Below are 18,636 nucleotides of genomic sequence, written 5' to 3' on the forward strand. Positions count from 1 at the left end.
GTTTTCCTTCTTACATTCAGATAAGACGTCGCGTATCTATCGAGACAGTTAGAAAGTAATGGACCTCGCGAGAGGAATCTGTAAACGCGTCGCGACGCTGAGGAGAACAACAATGACACCGATGTCATACAATGTCGGTCAACGGATGACTTTGACGACTGACGATGACTGGCGTTTTGATCGAGGCTTTCCTTTTACCTTCAACGAATTTTCTAACACCGGGAAATTGCTTCTATCAAAATGGTAAATGCACCTGTACATTTAACTCTTCATCTATCAGCTGTTGTCTGGGTCCGTTAGACCTACATTTGTTTCTAAAAATGTTTTTGTAAATATATATTTGCATGTATCAGAATAAAATAATAGTTTCTTTCTCCCTCTCTTTCTCTCTCTCTCTCTCTCGTTCCATTAACATACATTATCAATATTGCTATTAATATTATTATTACGTACATGATAATTAATTAGCAAGTAACAGTATCTTTCGTTCCGCTATGTGAAAATAAATTATTAATAGCATTTATTGTAATCTTATTTTATATGTATCACACCTACATGCATCGCCAATATTTTATATATAGCTACATAAAATACATGTACAGCAAAACGGAACTGTATTTTTTTTAAGTTGCTTACAAACTAGTATTACTGTATAAGTGTGCATAAATGTAATCTCAATATGTGGATCTAATAGACATTAGACAGAAAGTTAATCGATTTCAGCAGAGAAGATATTGTTCCGTAATCGGTATCGTAGAAAAGTAGGATCGCGCGTATACATATATATCAGATATAGAATTAATGGATAACGAATACATCTCTACGTAGTTGAAAGATTAAAGATACGTACACGTGTGTATATAGACGCTTAGAAACATACACACGTGGATATTTGTAGGAGCAATCACCACTCTCTCGTCAGTCATCCTCTCTCTTAGCTAGTCATCGCTCTGCTTATTGCTCTCTCGCCCTCTTATATGGTAGAAATACTCGCGGTGCGCACTTTCGCGCGGCTCCGCTCTCGGCGAGCGAAGCGAACTAAAAACATCAAATTTGCGCGATACGAAAGCGCACGGTCTGCGCACGGATCTGTGAAAACGACCGCCGTCTACGTTACTTTTACTTATAAATTTACATCGTTGTGCCGGTCGCTTTTTGCAAATAATAACCGTACGCGTGAGAGGAGATGTACGGAATCGAGGGCGTCTTTGCACGAATGGCCGTGGCATGGAGTCGTAGACGTTGAGACCGCTAAATAGAATATATATTAAATGTTAAACAGAGGAAAGTAAAGATCGCGCGCACACTCTTGCTGATATATCCTTATCTCGTGCGCATATCCGATGTGACGATACTTCGTTTCACCGGAAGTTGTGTGTATTAAGCACAAATGTCTTTGAGGATTAAAAGACTGCGATTTTTGTTTCTAAAAAATACGATAAATATTCTACGAAGCTGAAGGGCATGATGTAATTTTTTTTTTATGATAAATTATGTGAAAAAGTTAATATTTAGCGAAAATTCGGCACTCGTCAATTTTGCAATAAAATATTATATATTTGTAGATTCATAATTTTAATTTTAATTATACAATAGATACGTGTTATTATTCTCACTTAAATCAAATAAAAAGTCTAAATAAAAATAAAATTCTAAGATTTTTATATGGTTGAAAGAGAGATATCCACGAATACAAATCGCGCTTCGATGTGAGATTTTTCATCGGAGATGAGTCGAGGAATCATCATCCCCCGGAGTCACGGCACGAAAGTCATGAATTATCCGGCATAACGCTCGAGATCAAGCGGACCGACCTCCGCGAGAGGAAACGGCCGGTCGCTATCGCTCTCGGGGAACGGTATCAATCCCGTGCGGATATCGCGCGTAGAATCGATCATTCACGTTTGCGGCGGCATGGCAGGTCAAACGTGCCGATCGATCCTGCTACGTCGTAGACGATGATCGTAGCACGCGTAGGACGACGTAGACGTCCGTTTCGTTATCGCGGTTTCGCCCTTATATCCGCCGCGCGGTCTGTAATCAAGGCAGAGCGCAACATGCGTCGTGATTTAAATCGAGATCCAAATCGAATTATCCATTCGTTGAAAGAGGAGGAACCCGATATCGGATCGCGGCGTGAGTTATATACCATTCGGACGATTCGGAATTCGATCGCAGGAGCGGTTGTGATCCGGGATTGGTGTATGTATATATATATATATATATATATATATATATATATATATATATACGATTAAATTCTTTTTCCCTATCGTTCCTTCGAGTATCGTTTACGTAACGTAACGGATGAAAGAGGTCGTTGCCAAGTTTCATTCACGGGAAATTGTGTAATACCATTAAATCCGAATGGCACTCTGATCTTATCTCTGTATCTCGCGTACATTGTTCCAGTATGCAACGTATTGTTTAATGAAAACAGATTTTTTTTAAATTACCTTGTTGCTCTATAGAAACTCTGATAAAAGGCAGAAGATGCCCGCTGTAATAGATACGAATAATATTAGATCGGCCAAGTAGAATTCCGGTTCGTAGTTTCTGCGTTTTTAACCGATGAAAAATATAATAGCTTCCGTGTAAAGCTTTCGCACGTGATACTCGTCGTAAACTCGTAATAATAACGGTAACGAGAAAGAATCATTCCTTTTCCTCTCGAGATATTAGCTCGATGCGGCGAGTTGAATCGAGGGAAAAGATCTTCTTTTCGGTCTGCGAACAAATTACCAGAACGGCGACAAAAACCCATGGTCTCTCTTTCTCTCTCCATTGATGGTTCCGATGCTCGAGCCTGAATAGAGGCGACCATTCAATTATGTACAGCCGTCGTTTAACACGTCCGTTCAAAAGAAACGGTAACGAGCTCCACTACTTGGCTTTCTTGCCGTGTCGTATATAAGCGCCGCTTCCAACACGGCGCTACCAATTTTCTACGACCGTTGTTGACTTTTTTATCAATATCTGTCCTTACAACTACGGAACATCGCTGTCAAGCTATTTTACGTTTGCCTCGAAACGCGCCCGAGACTACTTTTACGAGACAATTTGAATCTAATTCGCAAAATAAAATTGCCATTTTTTTTTTAAATATACATTTCTCGTGTGTTCTTATTTTTATTAAGGTCAACAACGATTTGCTTATGTTTTATTAATTTAATTAGTAATCTCTACATGGCAAAAATGAAAAAGATGCGACTTTGAATGGACCATTATCCTGCCACCGCTTGCGCAATCGCTTACATGCATCGACGACTATCCGAACACCCTGTACACGGCAGGGGCGTGCTCAGAGTGCACGGAAGAGAGAAAGAGAGATAGAGAAAACCGCCTTAGTTAAAGCTGAGGAAAAATACTAGGAAGGAGAAGATTCCCTCTCTTTGAAGATAGCTGCCGCCTTCTGCACACGCGCGTGTACGTGTATGTATAGTACGGATAGATAGTTAGATGAAGGAAGGAGGAAGGAGGAAGGAGGAAGAAGAGGACGCGTCTCGCCTTTGGGCATCGATCTCGCAAGAGGAGAGGAACCGTGAGCTTCTTCCCTCTCTCGTGTATCTCTCCTCCCTCGTATCCTCGCGAGCATTATCCTACGATCGCGACCACACCCGAACCCTCCAGCGAAAATCCGTCGTGGAATCGCACGCGCATACGTTCGTACATCTTCCTCCGGAATTCCCTTTCGGACTGGCGTTGCTCGCCGACGAGGTCTCCGGCCGAAGATGAGCGGTTGGAGATTGTCGGCGGGGTAACCACCGATTCTATGTATACTATTGTTCGAAATCATCGCGATGCGAGGATTAAGGTAATGCTACGTTTGCGACTTGTCTATTCGTTTGTTAATTCGCGCGCAAATATTATCCTAAAGCATAAATATGTTATATAGTCGAGATATTTGAAATAGAAATTAGACGTTTCAATTGTTTAATTGGCAGATTAAATTTATTTTTAAAGTGACGCGAGTCACAGTTTAAACAAAAAAAAAAAAAAAAAAAAAAAATTAAAATAAGCAATTGAATAATATTTAATTGAAGCAATTATTTTTTGGTGTTGGCATAATTTCCGGTAAAGTGCGTACGTAGTCATCGCACATGTGTTGCAGATCGCGGGAAAGGAAACCTTTAACTGTCGGTTCGGACGAACGCCTCGAGGAAACGTCAGTTCCACTCCGGCGATCATAGTCGACTTTAAGTTATGTAGGAAAGGAGTCTTCCTAGCGCCTACAGCTGTCTTCGGCAGCGAAAGGGTTAAACGTCTCTCGTCGTATTCTTATCAACCATTGAAATATTTTCATCGATATATCGATCCCTGGAAGCGTATAGAGATATCTCGCAAATTTCTAATTCAATAATGTGCATATGTTAATATACCTAAAATTATTTATATAATTTAATTTCTATTTTTCTTTATTTTTAATTCTTATGCAAATTATCCGTAAAATTATTTCCAGAGTTAATTATATCACAACTATTTTTATAATTTATGAAATGAAATACGACAGAGAGAGAGAGAGAGAGATACGCAATAATATGTATATAATATGAGATTTAATTATGATTATTATATAATAATATCTATGATATAAAGTATTCTTTAATACAATTTAGAGACACTTGACCAACAGACTGCATTACGATCAATGCGCGAAACAGGATGCAATTATTTTTATTTTCACGTTATTCCGCACGTTAAACGAAAACACCTTCCTTGTTAGTCTGTCCTTAACTCAGGTTCTTGTGACATATTATCTTATGATCAACCACACTCGAAGCCTAGAGCGCCGTAATATCCATGCGCGCGTATCCTCCTTCGAACCACCGTCTTTCAAGCTGTATCATCTTTTCTAGACCTTCACTACTTCCGGGAACATTTGCATTTTTCCGGCCGATAAGTAACATCATCTACATGCGCGGTTGGATGGATTTTTAACGCGAAATTTACGATCGTTCTTCTCGCGATACGATTTACGGAACGTTTCTTCTTTCATTTTTTTTTCTCGATATCATTCAGGCAATAATTACGAATGCGGATTAATTAAACAATCCATGGAAAAGAGTCTATTCAATTTACGACGAAATCACTTAAATCATCGATCATGAATTAATCGCTCGACTCATTTACGGGGAAATCGTTCTGCGATTATTCCTATAACTCAAAGTAATCAATTTCTTTGCCATTTCATTTCCTGACAAATCATACCACACGTTTTTGACGATACATAGTATCCAAACCAGCAAAACTTTAATAAAGTGAATAATGACGGATCAAAAGCATGTCTAAATCTGATATTTTTTTTTTTTTTTTTTTTATGAATGCGCACACGTCCGGAATCATCTTGACAAGCACTTTCGGCTTTAGAGATTATTCGGATTATAAGTGAGATCGCCATATGAAGTAGAAAGTAAAGTTCTGTTTGACCTTTTGTCGTACATCGTTTCATCCTTCCACGTGAATACGAGTCGTAACGAGCCAGATTAATCGATTCGAACCATAGAAATCTCGAGGATTCAAGTTAGACGACCAGGGACGCTATCGCGATCAGTACCGGTGATGAGTAGTCGTCCTTAAAGAGGGTCCCGACTTTGCACCCCTTTTCGCTTTCGCTTTTCGCCTTATTTTCTACCGAGGGGTGTTTCCCTCGAGTCTCTGTGCAAGACGGTTCGCAAGATTTATAAAAGCACCGTTTACGCCCCAAGGCTGTTGGCAAGCCTTAAGTAAAGTCGTGGAGCGAGGATTATTAACGCCAAACGGGTCGAGATTTTATATTTATTTAGAATGATACGAAAGAATAGCATTATGTTTGTCAAATAAAGAAGAAAATAGATCTTTTCTATGTGATTTTGAGCGGTGATACACTTGTAGACCGAAAGTAATCGATTACTTTTTGAGCGATCGCGTACATTATTATATTGTAGCGGAAATAATCTCATGTCGACTCTCCCAATTTATATAACGAGTGATCCCCCCGCAAGATGAAGAACGAGCATCGTTTCTGCGTGTTCACGATGACGTTACGCTAGACTAACGACCGTGTAACTGATGACTGTGGCGTTACATCACGCGATAGATTAAAGTATCAAATTACAGAGACAATGTCACGATCACGATAATATTTAGTCAATAATAATACCTTAAAACAGTAGCGCGAAGGCGACTGTTTCGCGATCATTAAGATCTCGCCGGTTGCGGTCTGTAGTTAGCTCATGTTTAAAGACGAGGAGGCTTTCGATGAGACGGTTCTTACGTTGATCGCAGGAAACGAGGGGTCTCGCTTGTTTCTCGCGAGAAGAAAAGGAAGAGTGATTTTAACCGAGAAACTCGCGTGTTCCGCGTTTATTTGCGGCCTCGTGCTAAGTCGCGCCTCGCTTAGAGAGTGAAGACTTAACGGAACGTGAAAAATTAATGGAATGGAACTTCTGCCTTTTTTTTTTTTTCTTCCAACGCGCGCGGTGACCCGGGATACAATGCACGCGTGATTAATCACGCTCGTTTACCGACGCAATAGACAGATGCACCGCGAATTTACATCGCGCTTATATATATATATATATATATATATATATATATACGCACGCTTGATCGATTGGCGCGATCGATCGATTGAACAAATAACGCTTAATTTTCCGTACGGCGCCGTGAAATTTATCGTTAAGCATTTAGAGCTCGCGTATCGCGAGATTTATCGCGCTTGCAAGATCGAGCGCTCTGCTGTCCGATACGATAATTTCAAGCACATAATTATACGTCGTCACTGTTAATTAATTAATATATTGCATCCGACGGAGCCAAGTGTTTCTTGTGCGCCTATATACTTATGCTATGGGGATATTCGTCCATGATAAAATCGAGAACTAATACTCGCTTGATCGTCGATATTGAGCATCGATCGCTCGTAAAATATCCACGCCGAATGTAACGCGGCGATCGAAAGTAATTTATTAACGCTCGGTTAAACGAGTTTTGCAGAGAGACAAAAACTGTAAATTTGCACAGAATGATAAATACTCGTGTTTACAGCGAGAAATGTGTGAATACCGGTCGCGTGTAAACTAATTTCACGTTTAGCTACGTTTTAGATTAATACCTCGTATCTATATCCATTGAAATCTAGTGGATTTATTTTTTCCAATTAATTTATCGCTGATTTAATTCGTAAATAGAGGCTAAGAAAAAATTGAAAAGGCGCTACTCGAGCATTATAAAGAAATAATTTGTATTGCAAGTTCGAGGTATCATTTACCGACCGGCGTTATCGCCGGCAGTGATTATCACCGCACCGTCACGGATCCGCTTGAGGTATATAAGCAGAGAGAATAAATGTTTTGAAATAAATCGACTGTGGCACTGTAACGGCACGTACATGTACGTATACGTGCGTAGTCGCGACGCGTTTCGTTCAAAGATACCTGTGTTGTCGGCAGAAATCGAATAGGTTCGAAGCGAGGGCGTTTTGTGCCGCCAGTCCCGAAGGAGTTTTCAATAAGCTTGCGACTTGCTCTAATAAATCCCGCGCTGAGAACAATTCGCGATAAATCATTTTCTAACGGCAGCAACAGTGTTTGTGCTATAACGGTAATTGGTCTAGTCGCCCGGTATCTCAGGTCTGGAAGCAGCGAGATATTAATGATCAAGCTAGACTAGCGCGTATAACAAAGACACATGTTGCTTGTTTTGCAACACCGTTCAACGTCTGATCGGTTTCCTCTTACACCTAACGCTTTCCTTTCCAAAAACGACCACGAAGGGATGTATTCGCGGTTGATATCACGCGTGTTCTCTCGACAAGAAATAACGTGATCTGAGAACCTGTTCAATTTATTTTCCACAAAATTAGCAACGTTCCGTTCCGATTTTCCTCGAAAAGTGTAGTTTATAAGAAAATTGTTCATTTAATATTTATTAATAATAAAGTATGGAATTTTTTCCTTTTCGCTTTTCTGAAATACGGGTAATAAAAAAATTACAACAAATTTTAAAATATAATTAACCATAAATTATGAATCACACATTTCTCCTCAGATATTCCTTCTTATTCGTGATTCATTGGAAGCAATGATGTTAGTCAATGGTGATATTTATTTATTCGTCGTTAAGGATTTCCGATGGCTATTTGCTGTTCGTTATACAACAAATACAAATATACTAATATATATACACACACCCACATGCAACTAAATTGGTTTCCTCCTACGTCCGCACTTTCCTCTCCTCGAGCGACCGCGGAAAAATAGGCTTTCGACTCGATCTGTCGCTGTTCGACCAACCTGACAGCAAGTAATGAAAATAATAGTCGCGCATGTATCGGCATTGATGCACACTATGCCGGTAAATGTGTTTGCGTGAGTGGACACATGTTCGCACAACCTCGAGGTCGATGGAAAGTGAAAACTTCTGAGTCCATTAGATTGTCATACCGTATCGCGTCACGCATATGTTAACGCAAAGAGGAACTCTATTTATTAATCTCATTGAAGCTTAAAGCATTCTTGAAGCAATGGCTATATACATATACGTAAAATTATAATAAAACCTAAAAATTGAGATAAATAAATAATACAAAATTAAAGAATTCTTAAACTCACAATTTCTACGAAAAACCAGCATTATATATGACAAAAATAAAATTATTACACGATTTAGTAAACGCGTTTCTTAGAAATTGAGATATCTTATGATAAATAAAAATTAATAACATAATACTGGTCAATTCTGTTTAATTTGATTTTTTTTTTATGTGTATGATTAAAAAATTTTTAGCAATACAATCGTTACGTATTTCTTTTACTCTTATTTGCTTTTAATATTATGTCATTTACATATATGTTAGAGATATATACTAAATAATATAAATTTTTAAAATTTTTATTATTTCAATTTTATATATAATATATATATATACATATATAATGTGTGTATATATTGTATATGTATGTAAAATAGAATATGTAAAATAATTTGACTCACCGGTACGATGCGCAACAGCGGAGTTGTAGTACATACTGCGTTGATCTGTAAAATAAAAATATATTTTATTTGTATATCATTAAATTAAGATTTTAATGCGAATATAAATAAACAATTTATTTCATAATCAATAAATTAAAAAGAAGCTTACGCTAGAATTGCTCCGCCGGTGCTCGATGCCTACCCAGGCCTGCTCCTCCTCTCGTATTTGTCCTTTGGTTTTTCATGACACTCATTCACGAAAATACAGTTAATTACGACAATAGCGAATACGATAATCGCATGACATCTTCGAGATTAATTACGTATACCGCGCATTATTATATTGCGAGAATACTGCGATAACAACGGAGGATTTGCTCGGCGCTCGAAAATCGCACGGTATTATATAAATGTAGTATTATTTAATCTAGTCAATGAATAAAAATGTCTTAAACGAACAATCGATATGTGATGACTGCATTATATTTGAATCGTAATTGTTCAATCTAATTTGTGTATTCTTCTGTGCTTTCGATCCGAAAATGATATATAAATTTCACTTAAAAAGACGAAAAATTTAGATTAAATGCAAGGTGAAATATATTCGAAATAAATTTCTATAAATATAAAGAAGTAATTATTAGTCGTGAATATATATCGAATTATAAAACAATTTGTAATTCCCTGTCGTTTCGACTTCTATTTTAAAAGCAATATATCACGCGAAATTTATGTACTTCGATAAATTATCTCTCTCTTGCATATATACCACGATATTCTTATGTTAATCATTAATCGCAAAAGTTATGTAATAATTATAACAATCACGATCGCGTATCAAAGTGTAGGGGAGCGATTCATATCACTACCTTCCCGTTCGAGATCCGCCGTGTGAATGATAGCAAGACGCAAGACCGTGACACAAAGGTCAAAACATAGTAACATATTTATGTAATTCGTCATTGCTACGTCACTTGGATTTTAACGTTATAGCGTTGGCCTTCACATACCACGCTGTTGTTTATTCCGGGCTTGATGGAATGTTAGAGCGGCGGGGTGCGTAGTGGGGCGCGCTCAAGTATGCCGAAAAAGGTCGAGAAGTGGGGGGAAGGCACAAGGACCGACGCGCAGCGCGCAGGTGACGGAAAGGTTATTCTTATTCAGTCAATGTTCCTACGCACACGTACATGTCTACATGTTTCTATCTCCTCGTAGCTTTCGGTAATGATTACAGACCTCTTGTAAAACTAGTTTTCCTTACATTTCAAATATATTTCATATCGCATTTTAACATCAATTTTTCACTTTCTTTTAATGTAATTTATACATCATTTTCGGATCGAAAGTAATAATGAAAATTAGATCAAATTAATGGAGAGCCGCGATTGACTGTTCATTAACAATTACATTTATTTCGATGGATTTTTGTGTTTGAAAAGTATCGCGCGTATACGATATTTATACGATATTAACTAAAACTGTGTATTCTTGGATAGAATCTTTTAATTAGTTAAATTATTTTATTTAAAAAATTAATGCGCGTGCGATCGTAATTAACCGTGTTTTCGTAAGTGAGTGTCATGAATTAGCAGTAAAAGATGAATAGAAAAAGGAGCGAATACGCAGATGGCATCGGGCGACGACGGAGTAACTTCGTAGAGTAAGTAATATATCACTAATGTAATTGACTAGTATTTGTAAAATTAATTCCCTAGCGTCATAATAGTGATTATCTTACATTATAATATATGTGATATGTGTATAAAATATATTTTAATTATATCTATTTGTTCTAATTAATTTTCCTTCTTACTTAGTCTCTCTTTTAATCTTCTGGATTAATTTATCTTATTATAGTTATTGAATCATTTTAATAGCTCCCGTATGTGTTTTATATATGTTAAGATTGACATGTTTTATAATATTGTACAGGCGCATATCACGAGATTTTCGTGATAATTTGCACGTGTGTGCGTGTGACATAGGGATCGCTGATAATGATCCACGTGCCAACAATTAACCATGCATTGCCGGGTCGTCATTACAGATAGGAAGAGAAGCGCTTGGGAACGATAAAGCGTAATTAGGACCGTACGTACGATATATGCGCGCTTCTGTCGTTAATGATACATGTGAGTACGCGTCCTTGCATGATCTTCAATTCTTTGAAAGATTTCTCGTCATGATATATCTCCGTAAAAGTCGTTCTCGCGAGAATACATACTTTCTTCGTCGCGCAATGTCCCTTATAATATGCAGTGTCGGTTAATGATCGGTACGATTTGATCGTTCGCGTGTGGTGGTTTTAAGGCTTCCGGTAGTCTTACAAAGTAATTGTTTTACGCCTTGGGGTATCAAGTCGGGCATATCGAGAATGATCTGCTGCTTCTTCGAGAGATTCGATGGAAAGTAACGTTTCCGTGACACGCTACCTTCGGACGAATTATTATGCGAAATTACAGCTTCATTATAAACGTGCGCGCATTCTCACTTTCTCTTATGTTTAATTTAATTAACAGACGTTTATATTGCGATACAAGAACACATGTAGTATAAATTATTAAATTACTACAATAATTTAACTATTGATTTATCACAAACAAATATCGATTATTATTAATTATTCTTGAAACAAATACTAGATTTTATCTGTAATAAAATAAAATCTTTATAGTGGATTTGTATGTTCATTTACATATCGCCGCATTTTTTTAGTAACGCATCGGCGCGTCTAATTTCGCGCTTGATGTAATATATATGCAATAGCATGATCGATACGTATTAAATCGATAGGAAAGCGCGAAGTTTGTGCATATATACTATTTAGAGACCACCGTCCGCGTGAAAGTTTCGCGGACCGATGTTTCGCAATTATGAGACTGGCTGTTCAACGAATTAACCGTCTTATCTATTACAACGGAGCGTTAAGTGCTGTCCTGGATTAAATTACGACATAAATTATATATATTGCCGCCGCTTGCTTGCACGCGCGCAAATAGCGCGTGCTCGTGCATACGTAAAATTACACATGCATACACGCGATTCATATCTGGTATAGCTCGAGATGAGTAAGATATGTTTCTGCATCAAAAAGCACAGAAGCATCTTTTTATATTCTTTATACTGCATTCTTGTTTGCTGTGCGTGCGTGCAAATATCACTAAAACAATTTTATCATATCAAGCGGATTTTATATCGCTTTTTTATAGAGAGTGTGCAGTGATTTCTCTTTAAATAATTATATTCTAAATATACGAAAACTATAATATTGAAAAAAATAGCGCCTTTTTAGTATATTCAACAATATAGCAAAACGTTATATCGAAGATAATTTTTATTTTCATGGTATTTTCACGGGATTATGCGTTTGCATTAAGTTCTCTATGACAATGAATCCTGTGTTAACGGGATTATTATCGCAATTCTGTCTCTCAACGCGGCTATTATTCGCGGTATTCTTTAACCGCGGTATGTTACGCCATCCCAAGGACTCCAACCGTCCTTACGTCCGGTATAATTTATCCAAGTTGAACCACCTTCGTCGCGAACCGGTACGAGTCACACTTGAGTGCGGTTGACATCCTTTAGTCGCGCAGCCGTATCCTTGTCATTTCTCGCTCGCGTTTCTTGCTTTACGTTGGTTGCTCGTTAACACGTTACGAAACTTGATTTTCCGCAGTGATATTTTCCATCTCGCGAAGAATTACGCGCGAGAAAAAGCTCGTCACCGTCACGCGGCATTACCATTCGATGAAATGAGTGATATTTATTAACCGACTACGTTACTCGAGAAACCGCCTTTATTGCGGTTAATAAACATTAATTTAAAACTATATAAATATTCGAAACTGTGCCAATATTTCTGAAAACAGGATGTCCTAAACTATCATTTCCGCTTCAAAAATATGTAAAATCTATATATTATATAAATTAATAAAAGTGTCTTCACATAATTCCCAATTTTGGAACCTGATAATATCTAATAAATGTTTAATTCACTATCACAGAGAGAAGATACTTTTTTATATACATATAATTTATATATGATAAATAATTAGATTAAAATATTCTTACGAGAGAAGAAATCTGTTAGAAAATAAAAATAAAAATAGAATAAAAATTAACAAATGAATGTTTTGTTGTTAAAAATATTATTAATTTAATTATTTAATATGTAAATTACTCATATTTAGAATATTACATATCTTTTGTAAAAATCTATTTTTATATATTTTCGCAAGATTGAAAGAAAAAAGCGTCGAAAGATAGTAGATTTTAAGACTTTCTAATATTGCACGTGTCAGCGATACGGGATAATAACGATATAGTAGCGTCTCGGATCCCACGTGCTCCTTGTTCCGGAGTGCGTGCTTCCCCGGCAGAAACGATTTCCGCGAGACGCGGTAGTCCGCGTGCCGTTAAGAATCGTTTGACTTAATCGCGGCAATATCGATGCCGCGATATTCTCCCAGCTGGATCGGAGTTCTAGCTGATGATTGGTGCGACACCGCTTGGTGCCACCAAGCCTTTCTCTCCGTCGTTATCTCAATAATGTTCACGTACGACGTATTATCCACGCTCTTGCAATTGACATCCTTCAAGCTGTGCTGTGTTCGTTCGGCGTCGCCCGCGTGTTCGCATCATTTACCGTTGCTTGTCATTACAAGAGAGGAATCGCGGAATATCGTGAATAGTTCTCGGTATGATTTTTCACCTGTCAATACGCGAGAGTCTGTTTTAAAACGAGTAAAACGCAAGTAAGGCGACAGCGCTTATTTTCTGTATTTTTCACAACGCGCAACATCGTCGTCCGCTTGTATCCTCCGCTTTTTCCACTTTGCCGCGATGTTCCGGAGGTGGAGGCGTGAGAACCGGGTCTTTGGGATGCAGCGCTGATACATTAGAATATCCTCTTGACCTCCTCCGCATCGCATAATATATGTCATGAGGGAGATAGTCGTTTTTCCTTCGTAGAGAGTTTGGTTTTGAAAGATTGTAGATATACGTATCCAATCGAGTTGGCAATAGACATTATTTAACATTATTGTAACAAATTATTATAATTTAATTATTATTACTTTTTTATTTTTTTATTATTATGTATTATAAAAAATATAAAAATTTTTATATATTATATTTGTGCTGTTAATATTGTATATTTTGTTTTATCTTTTACCTCGAACGAACAGTTTAAATTACGTTCCAAAATAGGTGCACGCATTCCAATAAACGTGCAGTGACCGCTTGGTATAAAATGATTCGGTGCATATAATGCGGCAAGAGAGTCTTTCGATAGGACTCTGCGTAACGCTAATTAAGCCCGATATCTAGAGGCAACAATTATGTGATTCTTAAATGGAAACCTGGCGTGTGTGGTAATTTCGCATCTTGAGTTTCTTGATATATCCTATTACGTTGAGCTATGTCGGCCGTGCAAAGCGAGAGTCACGCAACTTTTTTTCTCCCAGAATCATCGAAACATGAATCGTGATATGATGGCTTGAAGTAAATTTCTATCTTTTCACTAGATATTTTTGAACCTGTCTTTAATGCCAAGAGGATAATTTGCTCCCCTTCCTCCGCAAGAATTATTTTCGGAGGCTTTTAATAATATTCATATTTTTTTAGTCATTACAATTTAAGAAAAAAAAAAATCTCAGATATTAATGACAAGCCTGTAACAGCGTCAAACGAGAATGATGATCAATCGAAACTTTCTATTTACGTTCTCATCGTCGATGTAAAAATTTATCATACTATGAGACTTACAGTAAGTTGCTATGTAGTCATTGATAACGCTCGTTGAGATCTCAATGGCCATCTCGAGCAAGATCAACGGCGGCATGGACGAAGATTTGTCTTTATTTGGACTTCCATTAGGCCGAGACGTTGTTTAATCGTTCCCGTTACACGTTTTACGAGAATGGTCCGCCCGAGAAGTACTTTCTAGACACACTTGAGTCCAGGGTACGCGGTTGGTCTTCACTGTCGAGAAGATCGACCATACATCAAAGGATCGTACAATGACTACGCCAAGGATGAATTTGCTCATCGTATATGAAAGTTTGTTTTCTTAACAACCCCCTACGGTCTAGCGGATATTCTTCGAAGTGGTGCATCGAAGAAAAATAAAAACTTGAAAAAAGTTTCAAAGAGAAAGACGGCGGAGAGATTTTGTATCGACGATATTTTGCACTTTGACAAATTGTCGGACATATTGTCTAACAGAAAATTAATGACACGACTATTTCAAAAGGAACAAGATGATAAAAACATCGTGAGATATATACACATAAGGCATTTAAAAAAATTCAACATATTATCCGATATAGAAAATTTTAAATATATATATATAATATAATTATAGAGATAAGCATTCCAGATTTAAAAGGTCACATTCGAATGAAATGTAAATATTATCTTCAATATTTAACGTAGGTAGTTATCATTTTGATTGATGAATCGAATGTATAATTTCACTTGTGACTTACGAGGAGTGTAATTAAGTTATAATGTCCTTTCACCACCTTAATGATTTGTGTTTCTACAAATATGTTAATTTTATGCGGGAAATTACATGTTTACGAGCGCGATCGATCACGAGAAGAATAATCACGTTAACGCATTGCTCCTATTTCCCGACGAGACGTCGTCTCTCTGTTATAATTACAATAGATCGAAGAATCCAGGTTGCTTGTGACTCACGCGGATATGAAGGAATCGAAGAGAAACCTTCCGCTTTCCAACGGCGCGGAAAAGCGCGGAGAGGAAAATTAACGGCATAAGAGCCGTTAATTACTTGTCATCGTGTCCCAAGCGCAATTCGATTGACGGCTGCAGCTGCAGGTGTTCAGGTTCAGGGATGCACCGGCGTGCATCGACGCGACGCGGGTGCAGTTACAATTGGAGGGGACATTAATGAGAGTCGTCGCGCGGCGACGAGTCGTGCACGGCGAATGAATCATGCGACAGGAAGTCCTTTTTCCGCGACGCGGTACGGTCGAACACCTTCCGCTCGGCGAACTAGCACAAGGTGAAATCGAGCTTCGATCCGACCAGGGAGAAGGCTTATAATAGCTCGCGAGACATTCGTGCGAGATGGATCCTTTCTTCCTTCCTTCCCCCTTCCCCGTTTTTTTCCTTCTCTCGAATGCCATCTCGTTTTGGAATAATTTCTTTTGCATCGAAGCTGGTTCCTTCTCCAGATAAGCAGAATAAACTATTTGCCAAGTACGCGCTGAGAAAATTGCCCCATTGTATCGGTGAGAATAAGATACTCCGAGATATGCCGCATAAAAGTGCGCTAGACAGTCGCGCTCAAAGAGCGGATGGCCCGATAGACAACGCGAACACGGGAAAGATTAGATCCTATTAAATGTTATTCTTTTCTCTTTCCATCTCTCTCCCCTCCCTTTCCCTCTCTCTCTCTCTCTCTCTCTCTCTCTCTCTCTCTCTTTATGTGCACGAATCTTTTTTTTCTCGATATATACCCGCGGGATATCATCAGCGCGACGGGATCGCGTGAGAGAGGTCGCTATTTCACAAAGAATTATTCGATGTCGTCTATTATACGTAGACGGAAAGTGCGTACCGCACTAACTACTTAATTAGCTTCCGATTAAAAAATAATACGATAGTTGCGGTACATCGGAATATTCCGTACGATCGTTACGCATTACAAAGTATTTTATCTGCGTTATCAAACATCTATTCATGTCAGGAAGTAAACTTTAGCTATTATTAAATATGTACAGTTTTCCAATAAAACGCCGCGTTCATCTCAATTAGAAAATAAGCCAGTGGAACATAAGATAATAATAATTTTCAGTTGTCTAAATAAAATTTTAATAAGGTGTACAATTTGAAAAAAATTAGTTTACGCTTACTTTGATACTTTACATTTTACATAGTGTTTTTACGTGAAAGAACTACAATTTCTCTTTCTTATACCGGATATGCGATATATTTAACCGCTCGAGGTTACAAGGCAATTAAGGTCAGATCGAATTTACGTGTACGAACGGCTGAATCGATGAAGCAATCTTACGCCTCTGGCTCGGTTCCGTAGAAAAAGAGCCACGATAATACAGGGCGCGATGACGACCATCCCTTTTCTTATTACTTGAGTCTGCGTCTCTCACGAACTATAGTGCTACGTGGATTTTCGCGAGTAAGGGTGTTCCACCCTTCTGCCTGGCTATGGTTGGCTAAATCAATTAGACGTCCAAGATGGGAGGCGTTGATACAATATATAGAGATACGTGATGTTGCCTTCTGGCTTTTAGAAGATGAAGAATGTTTCGCTGGATTGTTCAATTTATCTTAATATATCTCTCAATGCTAGGGTTTTAATATAACTTATTTCTTTTTCATACATAAAATGCACTTAGAGATATGCAAGAATTGTTGGCAGTAGTTTTGAGAAATTTTGCAAATCATTCTTGAAAATATTTTATAAAATATATGTAAATATGTAAATGTGTATAAAATATAGGTATATCATGAATGTTAAACAAAAAATTCGATTTTCTAGATTAAATAGAAAGTTCTAATACTAATATAATATCTAATTTTAATATTAATTTCTGATAATATACATAATTCATGTTTGAACAAATTGAATTAATCAAATAAAAATCTGTAATGAGTCGAGAACCTCTAATCTTATTGTTAGATCCTGCGAGCGAAGTTTCCTGCAACGTACGCTCAATAAAGGAGCTGTATGCGTCACGGACATACCGAGTGTGTAGAAAGAGAGAAAGATAGTTTTGTGCAAAGTCTCTCACGTCGTCTGCAACTTTCGTGAACTCATATAATAGTGCGATGAACTCGCCTCCGTTTTATCTCTCTCCATGGTACGGCGATAAGAATAATTGGATGTAAGATGGCACAGCGCGTTATGAGAGATGGAGGTCTCCGTTGCGTAAAATTGCAGGTCATTCGCAGTCCTCTGCTATCAAGCGTATCTACAGTTTTCGGTTATGTAACAAATAAAATCGTCCGCGCGTTTTTACACGTAATTTTACGGAACAAATCCTACTCTGCTACCTCCACTTGAGTTTTAATATTTCTCGATAATCAATTAATTTAATTATTTTTTTCTCTTTTTCTTTGATTTGTTATATAAAATTTATTAATAGTTTGAAACAGAATTAATTGGAAATATATAATCTATTATATTATTTATTTTTTTAATTAAAAGTATTATTATTAATTTATAATTTTGACAGAATTTGTATATAATTTCTAAACAAAATATTACTGAATGTATTGTTATTTTCATGTTACAGATTTTACAATGCCACCGCCGTATCATCGACGTCGTTAGTGATAGGCCCTCGTAATGGCCTCAATCTTAGGAGATGGAACGGGTCCCGGAGGCCCCGGGACCTCCCGATGCCTTTTGCTTCTGCAAAGGTCCCTGGCGATTCAATTGACTAGAGGTCCACCTCCTCACGTCACAAACGTCAATCAACGGGAAAGTCCAAAGGAACATCCAGCCGACGAGATGTGGATGTACGATAAAGGCTACAATCTGTTCCAGGTAAGTCACGTTATCTTTATTTATCTTCGTCTTATTTATAATCTTTATTATTTATACCGTTGATAACTTTTTATCGCGACGTACATTTAATATTTCCGCCGTGTGTTCTTTTTTTTTTTTTTTTTTTTTTTTTTTTT

General features: G+C 37.6%; 1 protein-coding gene and 1 long non-coding RNA gene across 4 annotated transcripts in view; one reads left to right on the forward strand and one right to left on the reverse strand.

Annotated features, from left to right (window-relative positions):
* The window catches only part of LOC140675482 (uncharacterized), an 81,891-nt gene that overhangs the window by 27,777 nt on the left and 35,478 nt on the right, over positions 1–18,636 (reverse strand). Inside the window, exon 3 of the long non-coding RNA XR_012048398.1 lies at positions 8,974–9,018. This is a non-coding gene — a long non-coding RNA (uncharacterized lncRNA). The remainder of the gene's footprint in view (positions 1–8,973; positions 9,019–18,636) is intronic.
* The window catches only part of Knockout (Stork-head domain-containing protein knockout), a 73,271-nt gene that overhangs the window by 19,927 nt on the left and 34,708 nt on the right, over positions 1–18,636 (forward strand). For 2 of the 3 annotated variants that reach the window (XM_072910051.1, XM_072910053.1), the window contains exon 2: positions 18,246–18,499. In XM_072910051.1, coding sequence (XP_072766152.1) covers positions 18,299–18,499 — 201 coding nt within the window. In that variant the 5' untranslated portion in view covers positions 18,246–18,298. Of the gene's footprint in view, positions 1–9,668; positions 10,616–18,245; positions 18,500–18,636 lie in introns of those variants that run through there. The other variant, XM_072910052.1, reaches the window with a different exon arrangement.

This window comes from Anoplolepis gracilipes, chromosome 17 (genome assembly GCF_047496725.1).
Source record: "Anoplolepis gracilipes chromosome 17, ASM4749672v1, whole genome shotgun sequence".
Classification (NCBI taxonomy): Eukaryota; Metazoa; Arthropoda; class Insecta; order Hymenoptera; family Formicidae; genus Anoplolepis; species Anoplolepis gracilipes.